This window comes from Emydura macquarii, unplaced genomic scaffold, assembly GCF_026122565.2.
Source record: "Emydura macquarii macquarii isolate MOO-44397 ecotype Brisbane River unplaced genomic scaffold, CSIRO-AGI_Emac_v2 contig_3623, whole genome shotgun sequence".
In the NCBI taxonomy this organism is placed as follows: Eukaryota; Metazoa; Chordata; order Testudines; family Chelidae; genus Emydura; species Emydura macquarii.
Genome location: NW_027133760.1, coordinates 78,839 through 90,007, shown reverse-complemented (window position 1 = coordinate 90,007; position 11,169 = coordinate 78,839). Strand labels below are relative to the sequence as shown.

At 48.2% G+C, this 11,169-nt stretch overlaps 1 protein-coding gene across 2 annotated transcripts; it reads right to left on the bottom strand.

Moving 5' to 3' along the window:
- Nucleotides 1-2,497: 2,497 nt before the first annotated feature.
- M6PR (mannose-6-phosphate receptor, cation dependent) lies at nucleotides 2,498-11,169 on the bottom strand. Of its 2 annotated transcripts, XM_067536685.1 has the most exons (7): nucleotides 10,809-11,168; nucleotides 7,826-7,999; nucleotides 7,069-7,238; nucleotides 6,875-6,984; nucleotides 6,318-6,448; nucleotides 5,647-5,773; nucleotides 2,498-4,575 (listed from the first exon to the last, which is right to left on the bottom strand). In XM_067536685.1, exons 2-7 carry the CDS (start codon nucleotides 7,996-7,998, stop codon nucleotides 4,453-4,455), a joined length of 834 nt encoding a protein of 277 aa, XP_067392786.1. In that variant the 5' UTR covers nucleotide 7,999; nucleotides 10,809-11,168; the 3' UTR covers nucleotides 2,498-4,452. The 2 variants fall into 2 exon arrangements, with proteins under 2 accessions (XP_067392786.1, XP_067392785.1); XM_067536684.1 differs by having other exon boundaries at nucleotides 6,875-7,238; nucleotides 10,809-11,169.

Below are 11,169 nucleotides of genomic sequence, written 5' to 3'. Positions count from 1 at the left end.
CCAACTTTGTGTCAGCTGCAAATTTTATTAGCACATTCCCACTTTTTGTGCCAAGGTCAGTAATAAAAATGTTTAAATAAGATTGGTCCCAAGATAAATCCCTGAGGAACTCTATTGGTAACCTTCCTCCAGCCTGACAGTTCACCTGTCAGTATGACCCATTGTCTCCACTTTAACCAGTTCCTTATCCACCTTTCAATTCTCATCTCCACTTTAACGAATAATTTCCCATGTGGAACTCTATCAAATGCCTTACTGAAATCCAGGTAGATTAGATCTACTGCATTTCCTTTGTCTAAAAATCTTATCTTCTCACAGAAGATCAGGGTGCTCTGGCACGATCTACCTTTTGCAAAAAGATGTTACATTTTATTCCAATTACTGTTCACCTCTCCTTAATTACTTTTTTCAAAATTTGTTCCAAGACCTTGCATACAATTGAGGTCAAACTCACAGGCCTGTAGTTTCCTGAATCACTTTTTTCCTCTTTCTTAAAAATAGGAACTATATTAGCAATCCTTCAGTCATGGGGTATGACACCCAAGTTTACAGATTCATTAAAAATCCTTGTTATTAGGTTTGCAATTTCATGTGCCACTTCCTTTAATATTTTTTGGAGATTATCTGGACCCCCCAGTTTAGTCCCATTAAGCTGTTTGAGTTTGACTTCCACCTCAGATATGGTAACTTCTACTCCATATCCTCATTCCCATTAGCTACTGTGAAGGAAAAAGAAGATGGGGTCTCTGTTTCTGCTAAATAAATAAAACAAGGAAAGAAGAAGTGGGACCGCTATGCACTGAGTATGGTCTGGAGATTAAAGATAATCTAGGCATGGCCCAACACCTAAACAAATACTTGGCCTCAGTTTTTAATGAGGCTGATGAAAAGCTCTTTTCAGGTACCCACTCCAGGATCACGTACGTCCCACAGCTTCCATATCCGGTCATCTTCACTGTCCCTTCCATTGCTTGAGTTAATACCACTGCTGCCTCTGACTCTGTCATAGCCTTTCCACCTAAATCCTATCAAGGAAAAAGAAAAAGAAAACCCCAAAACGAACACCAAAACAAAACCAGACCTCCTCTCTTCGAGTGATTGCTCATATGCATTCCAATATAGGTGAGTGTGCGCGCTGTGCACGAGTCTCCACAGACTCCCCTGGTTACAGCTCTGTTTGCTGGTTTCTGTGCTGCCGGCTGACTGGTGTCAAAGGCAAATGAGGCAGCATTTAACAAGTTCTAGATTTGTGATAAAACACCCCAGCAAGTAATGGCGACAGGCAGGCCCAACTTATCTTGTTTGACAGGCAGGGGAAAAAACATGGGTTTCTAGCCTCCTCTGCTTGGAGATCTTCAGATGAGCCACCTTGCCCAGGGGTCAGAGTGAAAGGGAAAAAAAATGTAGTGGTACTCTAGAAGGGAGGTATCGTCTAGTAGATGTTCAATGTGTTCACAGTATCAGTGTGCTTGGCAGCCCTCGGTAGGGTTTAACCGCAGTCACATGCTCTGCTGCGTTCCACTCTTTCTTGAGTGGGAGATACCAATTTTCCTTTCCTTTCCCTCCGGCAAGCACCAAAATGAATGTCATCAGGGAGATGCAACAACACAATCCTCCCTTTTCTCCACAAAAAATAGACATCTCCAGTATCATCATGGGGTCTGTTAGTGAATGAACCCCTCACTGATAAGAACTGGCCAATTCCCACGTCTGAGCTACTACTGCAGGCTTTCTGCAAACTGAAGCATGCAACAGGGCCTCGTTTACCTGCTATTTATATTAAGGCTGTCTTCCAAACCATCACTGCTAGAGTTTGGGGTTTTAGCTTAGATTCTGGAGCACACGGCAGGAATGAGAAGTGCCCATACACTGCATGGCATGCACATCCCTCCAATTCAACCAGTGAGGGGTCTGCTTAGACATAGCTAGGAGAAAGAGGACAGAACTCTGGCAGCAACTATTTTCAGTTAAGTAGATGGTGCCTGCTCCTGCTAAGAGCAATCCATACATACAGCAGCTTTGGCTTCGCTGAAACAGAATGGACCTGAGTGAGGAAGTCACTCCCTTGGCAGAAAACTGCTCTGGGATTAATAGAAGCCCCCTATGCTAACCATGTTTTTGTAGCGCCTGCTACAGACAATGAGAGTGTAGGATCTCAAGCAACCACGAAAGCCGATAATTTTCAAATCCCCCCCCCACCCTCCCCACCACCACACCTGAACAGTCAAGTTACAGCCTTGTCCCAGCTCTGATAAGTAGCTGAAAAGTTAGGCCTATGCTGGAAAGTTTCAATCCAGATCATTTGTATCATGTTTAAGATCCATAATGCAAACATAGCCCCTCTAACCTTAAATTTACAACATAAGAGGAGGGGGGTTGGTTTTGCCTTTAGCTGAAGGGGTGTCAGAGGCCTGGCACTGAACGCCATCCCTCCGTTCATGCACATGTTGCTCCCATAACTCTGTCATTTGAAAAGCATCAATAGAGTGTTTAGGGGTATTTTTGGGTCATTTTATTTTTAAAGTTTTTGTACAAAAAATGTGCATTTTATTTAAACACCACCATGAAAAACAGTAACAGAACAAGTTCAGTGACTTCCTATTTCCCCATCTTATGAAAAGATTTAGTAAAAGTAACAAAAGCCAAAGAAAGTAGGAAATACGTTTGCCTGCTCCGAGCCCAGCCAAAAAAAAAAAAAAATCATCCCACTTTCTGCCCCTCAACCTGCCCCCTACTTCCTACTAGGCAGATCTCCCTTCCAGAGAATAGAGAGCACACGTCTCACCCTGCTCTTTGCAGTCTGTTTTTTCACCCTACAAAAATATATCCCCTTGAGTGATTCAATTGTGTCCTCTACTAGATAGCTCCCTGCCAGCCAGCCCCAGGGGAAGGAGATTGGCTTATTATTCATTGACAGAAGTTACCCCCTCACCCCTTATTAAAACAAAAAATCAAGGTGCCCAATATTCCACTGACTTCAGGAGTCCTATAATATTGACCTGTAGCAGCTGGTCTTCTAATGGGAGCAGCTCCGGTGCCACAGAAAACTGCAGCTCTGACTTCCCCAGTCAGCTGGGGGCACAGAAGCACAGTTGCTGTGCCACAGCTGAGCAGGGATGGAAACAACAGGCAGGCAGAGCTGATATGTCCCATCCCTATGTGACTGAGTGACTTGAACAGCTCACCCAACAGGAGCAGTGACACAGCCAACTCAGTCCACCCATTCACTGAACAGCACAGGATCTGCCAGTGCTTCCTCAGTTTTTAATGTAACCGCTGGAGACAGTTACCCTGGTGTCAGCATTTGGTACAGCACCACTCTCTTAAATGTGTTACCTTTTAAAAAATAAAATCTAGACTATTTCACAGCAAAACAATTGCTGTAATAACTTACACCATCATTTCCTAGAAGGGCATAGTCAGGATCACAATTTTAAAAATTCCCTAACCGTATTATTGAGAACACCTCTACTTAGGGAAAGCTTGTAACAGAAATCAAGTGATTCTGCTGTCTTCAGGTTCTTGCCTTTGCCCTTGAAGTCAGTTTCACTGTCAGGTTCTTGCTCAGCAGCATGTCATTATATTTGGCTTCCCAGCAACCAAGGAGATTTAAAGAGAGACACTATTTCCCTTGACCCTTTTCAATAGGAAAATGTCCTGAAATCTTCCTGACTCCTATTAGTTCTTCAGCACCACCACCCCTCCCTGTTTAGCAGAACATAGGTTATTATTTGGTGATGACCCTTTGCAGTAGCTAAAAGAAACTGGACTGCATTATTCAATTCTGGCTACTATCAGGAAAAGGAAATTTTGCCAAGTGGCTGTCGCCTGCTCCAGCTCTGCTAAGAATCTGGCGAGGGGGAGAGATCCCTGCTGTGATTACACGGGGCAGAGGGAGAAGGTGGGCAGTGAATGCTTTGCTTGTGTCACAACACAGATGCAAAGAAAGCAGAAAGTGCATTTAAATAATTAAAAACAAATCCAGTGTCTCAAAGACTGAAAAAATCTTACAAAGAAGACAGAGAAATGCTTCCCCTAATCCTAGCTGTTTCTACCTCACCCCATTTCCACTCCATGCCCACCCAGGGTTTCTCCCTAGATATCATTGAGGGGATTTCCAAGCCTGCCAGGTACTGATTGCTAGGTAAGCGCTTTTGCCATCTCATAGCCACACAGAACTCTGGGTAAATACCATTCTTTCCAGCTGCACAGCTCTCTGCATAAACCCATCACAGCATTACATTCAGAGGACGTGCACCTGGGGCCAGTGCTACTCTGAAGTAGAGGATTCTGGGATAGCAGGGGATGACACACCAGCTGTGAAAGAAGCAAATAGTTTAAAGAAAACCAGAAGCGGTAGAGTGTGAAAGGGGAAGTGGTTAGGTAACCACTGGTTAAGTGAGAGGTAGGGAGGAGACAGAGAGAGAAAAGGAATTGATGTCTAAAGCCTGATCACATTGGTAGCAAATGGTCATCCCGTTCTTCTGACTCCTCCCCCAGCTGGTCATCGCCCACACCACGGTATGCAGCTGGGGCATTTTGAGGCTTAGACCGGCAGACGAAATCACAACCGTCCTGCAGAAACAAGTTATTGCACTGGGATCAGACCACATGCAACAGATGATGCTAACAAGAGCAGCCCCTCATGTTTCTCCTGTTCTGTTCTCCTTTTGCACCCATCACTGAGGTATTTGAGAGATCCCAGAACTCTTTACAAAGGGTACCTACGCAGTGCCTGTAATCCTGAAATCCAGCAACCTCTGGGGTGGAACATGGTAGCTGATTAACAGCACCAGGCAACATTATAGTACAGGGGTGGGGAACCTCCGGCCTGCGGGCCGGATCCGGCCCACGAAAGAATTTGATCCGGCCCGCGGGCGGGCGGGAAGTGCGCGCCGCCAAAACCCTGCCGCTGAAACCCTGCCGCCGTCTGCCCATTTTCGGCGGCGGGTGGAGTCCGGAGGCGGTTACTGCCCCACGGAACCCTGCGGACACTGCAAAACCGCGCCGCCGAAAAGGCGGAAACGGCGGCGGCATTTCGGCGGCGGGCACCGCCCCAGACGTAACTGTGCCGCCGCCGAATCCCCCCCCTGCCGCCGAATCCCCGCCCGCCGCCAGGGACACCATCAGGCCCTTGGCAACAAAAAGGTTCACCATCAGGCCCTTGGCAACAAAAAGGTTCCCCACCCCTGTTATAGTAAGTCAGGAAGAATAACATTTCCGACTAGAACTGCTGGGAGAGACTTGTAGGGAGGCAAAGTGGAACTTTCCCTGTTGGAATTTGGCCAGGACACCAAGGTTACTCTCTCCCCATGTGAAAAGCACCATTGGGTCTTGAATGGCTATGCTTGGGCAGGGTCTCTGGTTTATGTGGCAACTGCAGGATGGTATCTTCCCCAGCATCACAGTGAAACACTAAGGCCAGCGGTGACTCAAAGAGGAACATGCCCCCTCAAATGAGTTGTCTATTCCTGTTGCACCAGCGTTCTCCTTGGGAGGTCTCACATCCAAGAACAGAGAGACCCTGGGCATAAAGCTTGTGCAATCTGACAAAAGTCACGGGCCCCCCTGAGGGTGGGGCAGCTGCCCCTTTCTTTTGCCTTACAGCTGGGCTGGATTGGGGGATCTGCACTGATTTTCACTTACCGCCATCAAGTTGCCCAGATCCTGCCAGAAGGTAAAATGGGGAAACTGCTCCATGCCCTTTGCACCCACCACCAGCCGCTGGTAGAGGAATCCCCCAATGATATAGACTGCAACCAGCGAAGCAAATCTGGAGGAGAATGTTAAAACAGAAGCATGAGGGGACACTGAAGGCAACCTCTCCCCAGCTAACCGTCTGCCTCCAATTGGGATTGGAGGCAGCAGCTCAGTACGATTCAGCAAATGGAGCCATCAATAGCAGCATCTGCAGAAAAGGTACCAGGGATGTTGATCAGCGTCCATAAATCCATTCCCAGCATTAGCTAGAAGAAGTGCTGTCTCGCGGTTAGCACAGGGGACAGAGTCAGGACTCCTGGGTTTTATCCCCAGCTCCTACTGACTTGCTGTGCGATCTTGAGCAAGTCTCTTCTCTCTGTGCCTCAACTTCTCCATTTGTACAACAGGGAAAAGGCTAGTGTTTCCCCCTCTGAGGCTTGATGCCTGTCAAGCTGTTGGGAGATCCTTGGATGAAAAGCCTTACTCAAGGACAGAGTAACATCCAGCATTGGCCACCGGCATGCGATCTGTTCTGGTATGTCATGTGCAATGTTCCTAACAAGTACAGAGGCCTGGAACTGGAACCCTAGAACTGACAGGCTCCTGCAGTAACTCACGTGATGAGCAGGATGGACCCGATGCTGAGGTGGGAGTCCTCAGGTGGGCAGGCCACGCTGCTGTCCATCTCAAAGAGGTACAAACACTCCTGCTCCTTTTCCCGCTCCTCTGATAGCAAGGTGAAGCCATTCTGTGTTTGTGAGGGGTGGGAAAGGAAGAAACATATGGCAGGCTAGAGAAACATATCCCGCTACTTGCACAGATGCGCCCAGCTTTGCCAAAGGTTCCACTAATCCCCCCACTCCAGAATTCAGACACACATGCGGAGGCTCCCAGCTAGCCCCCACCTGCCCCCTCCAGAGCTCTCCCTGAAACTGTCCCATTTCAGCCACTTCTAAAATAAACAATGAACCATCTCCTAGTAGCTGCCTGCTAAGCCAGTCAGAAGGCAACACAACTATTATCGGTGCAGAGACCCAACACCCACAGGACACAACAAGAAAAACCCCTCCAGCTGCCACACAGCATCCCCACCCACAGCAACACCCTCCTCCAATCTCTCTCATATTCACTCCTGCCTCACAACCACACACTCCTCTCCAAATGCTACACTCACTGCTAGAGTCTTCCGGTTGCAAGAGATCATTATCATGGCCTTCCTCTTCTCACCACTGCAATGGCTGCCATACGAATCCCCCCCTTTATAAATCAGCATGATCCAGTCACCTGCAAGAGAAAAACATAGAAGGGTGAAGGTCAGGAGTGCAGGGGACTGGCAGAGATGCAGAGGAGGGTTGAGGGAAGTCTTACTTCCACTGAAGACCTGTGTCTCATTGATTCTTCCCACCACTGTTCGCTTTTGATCCTTTTCATTGATCTGCACCAGGCCTGATTGGGGCAGAGAGCTGTTGACCTCTCTGCATACCTTGAACACGTAGGTGTAGTTCTCCTCCGCGTTCGGGCTCACGTTCTTCTCAAACCTGCGCAGAGAGGACAGACAAGAGACAGATGCTTTATTGAATCCCATACACGTTATTAGATCTTTAACATCGAGACATGCCTCACCACACTGTATCCATTTCTAAGGCCCACTTACAGTTTAAGCTAGTCAGAGATACAGGCCTTGCTTTTCAGGTAAGTTCACTTGCTCCCTTCCTCTCCACTGATAGGGCCTCTGGAAACCCCTGTTAATCCCAGAGGAGGTAGCGAATGGACAGCAGCGATGCAAACTCCTCCCTTACCATCCCACTCGTGTGCCTGAAGGCACCCATCTCTACAGAGAAAAGAGACTCCTGTCTGTGTAGCTCATTCCATCCTCAGACTGACAGCTGAGACTGCCATGAAAGGAGCCCATTAGTGGTGAGTGTGCTGGCGATTCTGTGATGTGGGTTCCTTCCCAGCAGGGAACGGAACAAGACCCATCAAATGTGTCTCACCCAGGCTAACTAAACCAGTGTCCCATTCTTTAATGCCCAGTGAACCATTCACTCTCTCCTGATCTGGAGCTGAGTGGACAGGATCCAGATCTCAGCTCCTGCAGTGGGCCAGAAGGTTGCATTCACGGTACCTCTGAACACTTAGGGCTTCCAGCTTCTTCAGCAAGGCCTGTTCTCTTTTCGACTCTTTGGCTGTATCTCCTACCAGGTCGCAGTGCTTCTCTTCCTGATCTGCCTTCGCGACCATGGCCAAGGCCGCAAGGACTAGCAGCGCAGTACAGGTACAACAGCGAGACTGGAACATTCTGCATACGTGCCATTACAGAGAGACAGACAGGGACAAGGAGGATTAACCCTTAAACACCTCATTCCCACACCAACACCCAAACCTGAAAGTCAAAAATACAGTGACTGGCCACTTCTTCATTCATGGCTGCAAAGGGGAGGAGCTGAGGTTTGGGAAAATCTCAGAGACCATCAGGAGACTCCAAGGGCCGTCTTGGGTACTGCCAGGGCCAGCTCGGGACCCACAAAACCACTGGCCTGATCTGCAGTTCTTCCTGGACTTTACATTGGGGTGGTAAGATCTTGCTGCCGAGTGCATCAATTGGCACCTGCTCGGCCAAAGCAGAACCCAACGTGTTTTAGGCAGGCCAGCTATGGAAATAAGGGTCAGTTTCAGACATAAGCCACTATTTATTGTACCCCAAAGGGGCAACAGGCATCTTTCCTTTGAGACAGACTTGGTATCATTCTAATCAATTGTCTTTCCAAGCACCTGTGTACAGAGCTTGTGGGGGACAGTGACAAGGATTAGTCAGGCTTCGTCTATTTCAAGCTCCTTAATCCTAATAATTGTATTAATTTATGTTGCCTTCTCTAGCTCCTTTCCACTGAGGATCTCAAAGTACTTTACAGGCCCTAAGTTTCCCAAGGTCAGGACTGACATCCCTGAACATATGGGGAAATTGAGGCACAGAGGTGACATGTGTACGGTCACATAAGTCAATGGCTGAGCTGGGAATAAAACCCAGAAGCCCAGGCTTCCAGTCTTGTGTCTTAATCATAAAAGCATCCTTTAAACATCGAGCTAATTGCTCAGAGAAACAGACAACGATGATGCCACTCAACAGCAGCCACACAGAGTTAATTTCCCTTCTCAACTACAACTCTAGCAAAGATCCCGACACTGACAGAAACTGACTAATACACTGACCCAAAATTTTATAAAGATCAGGCTGGGGCTACAAAAACACTTTAAAAAGTTAACCGAAGGAAGGTCCAATGGAGTTTCACTATAGAGTTACAAGGTCTGTCACTAGGGGACTGTCTACACAGAAGGTGGAAATTTCAGCTTGAGTAAACATACGGGTGCTAGTTCTAACTGAGCTAGCACACTAAAAATAGAGTGTAGCTGTGGAGCAGTACAGAGAGCAGGAGGGAGTGGCTAGCTGCCCATGGATGTATCCAGGTTCTTGGATGGGAAGTGTACTTGGTGTGGCTAGCTCCTCCTGCCACAGCTACACTTCTACGTTTAGCACGCTAGCTCAATCACAGCTAGCATGGGTATGTCTACTTGATCTGGAAATTACACCGCTACCTCTAGTACAATCATACCCTAAAGACTGTAACTATCGTGAGACCTCTTAGATCAGGGTGGATGGTGGACAAGTAAATCTGAAGAGATTATTGTTATTTTATAGAAGGGGAAACTGAGGCACAAATAGCTTGTGACTTGCCCACTACAAAGGCACACAATAAGTCAGAGCCAGAATAAGAACTCATGGCTTCCTGGCTCCCAGTCCTGTGGTCAGAACACACCTCTCTCAACATTAGCAAAGACCTTTCTGGCTGGCTGCTTTGTACATATTTAGTTCATGTCATTGTCAAATTGAAAGTGATACAAAAATATTGGTGCCTTCCAGTACTTTAGCAGCTCTCATGAGGAAAGGACCTCAACATGCTTTGAAGACTGCATGTACATGGGACACCCTCCCACAGCTGAAATGCAGCCATGGCGGATGGAATACAGTAGCCATGTTACAGAACCAAGCAACACTATACGAAGTTCAGGATGTACAAGAATTCAGAACAGGAACTGAAGACTGAAACTGCTGGAGGGAAATTTACAACAGAGAATCCAGTGACCTAACCTAGAATTCAGATGAGTTTGCCCCAAGGACTGATTTTAAACAGGTGATCGTTTCCATCATCAAAACACTCACATTTAACCCAGTTCTTCTATTCCCAGCAGACTGTTCACTTCCTGTCTGTGTCCCCTTATGCTTTATAACAGGCAGCACAATTAGTTTCCATTTTTGCTGAGATGTAAAGCCAAGGGCCAGAGCCACTTACGGCCATTAAAGATCACTTGACATTTTTTGCCAGAGAAGGGGAATTAACCAGTGTCTGGCCAAATTCCAACTTGGATGATTACATCCCCTTTCCTTCGATTCCCCGTCCAGATTCAACAGGATCTGGAGTTCTGCTTTCTTTCTAGACACAAAACTCAAATTGTTGTGTTCTGCTGCAATGTGACTATTAAACTGCTGTGTTCTACTCCAGAGATTGCTGCATTTCAGTGGCTGACTGGTTCCATTATCTAAGGTCTGCAAAGTGTCTTAGGATCCAGCCAATATCTCGATTTAGGAATCTTCAGTGACCCTGTCCTCATTAGCTCCTTCCCCTTTACAAATTTCTTCCATCTCAGGTCAGGAGACCACAATGGTGCACATTCCCTCAATACTCACCATATTCTCATACAGGAGTGGACGCTGGACAGATGGCCTGGCAGCCAAGTCCTTTCAGCCCCAGAATGGGAATCCGTGCAATGGGCACCTAGCAATACTCTCACACAGCAGCAGGCCCTTGCAGTCATCCCCCCCCCCAAACCACAAAGCAGCCACTAAGGACAATGGCACTGCCGAACAGCAAGCGCAGCTCTGAGAGTGGCACGTGTAAAAGGAATCCTGAGAGCGCGTGGGATCCCCCAGCCACATTCCCCCGACAGTCAGCCTCTCACTGCAGCCCAATGCATTGCTCAGCCATTGCTCGACACCTCCACCACCCCTGACAACGAACTGCTGCTGATAACAGGGGGAGGGGGACACTCACCTGGCGCTGGAGCCGCGAGGCAGGCGGGGCTCGCAGGATGCGCGAGGCTGCGCCTCACACCGATGCTACCCACCCCGCTAGTGACGGCTGGGCCACGCGCCCACGAGGCCACGTGCTCTGCCGCCGCCTCCCGCGCTCAGCCCCACGCACCCGAGCCGCGCCAGCCCAGCCCAGGGACCTGCGTGCCCCGACCGACGCTGCCCGCCCCCTGCGGAACCTCGACCCCTATCCACCTAATGAATGATTAACAAGCGCTCATGAATATTCATCAGACATAAATTAATAGCTAATTAGCTCATCGTGAACTGGAGCGGGACCAGTATGAGCTGGAGGAACAGGGAAGGTGGCCCCCGGCCCCACC

Bases quoted from the DNA above. Each gene is read 5' to 3' on its own strand.
- M6PR (XM_067536684.1), bottom strand. From the start codon at position 7,998: ATGTTCCAGTCTCGCTGTTGTACCTGTACTGCGCTGCTAGTCCTTGCG. The intron at 7,239-7,825 runs GTACCGTGAATG...CTCTCTGCGCAG, and splicing joins GAAGCCCTAAGTGTTCAGAG to GTTTGAGAAGAACGTGAGCC. The intron at 4,576-5,646 runs GTAAGTGAAAAT...TTGTTTCTGCAG, and splicing joins ATCTGGGCAACTTGATGGCG to GACGGTTGTGATTTCGTCTG.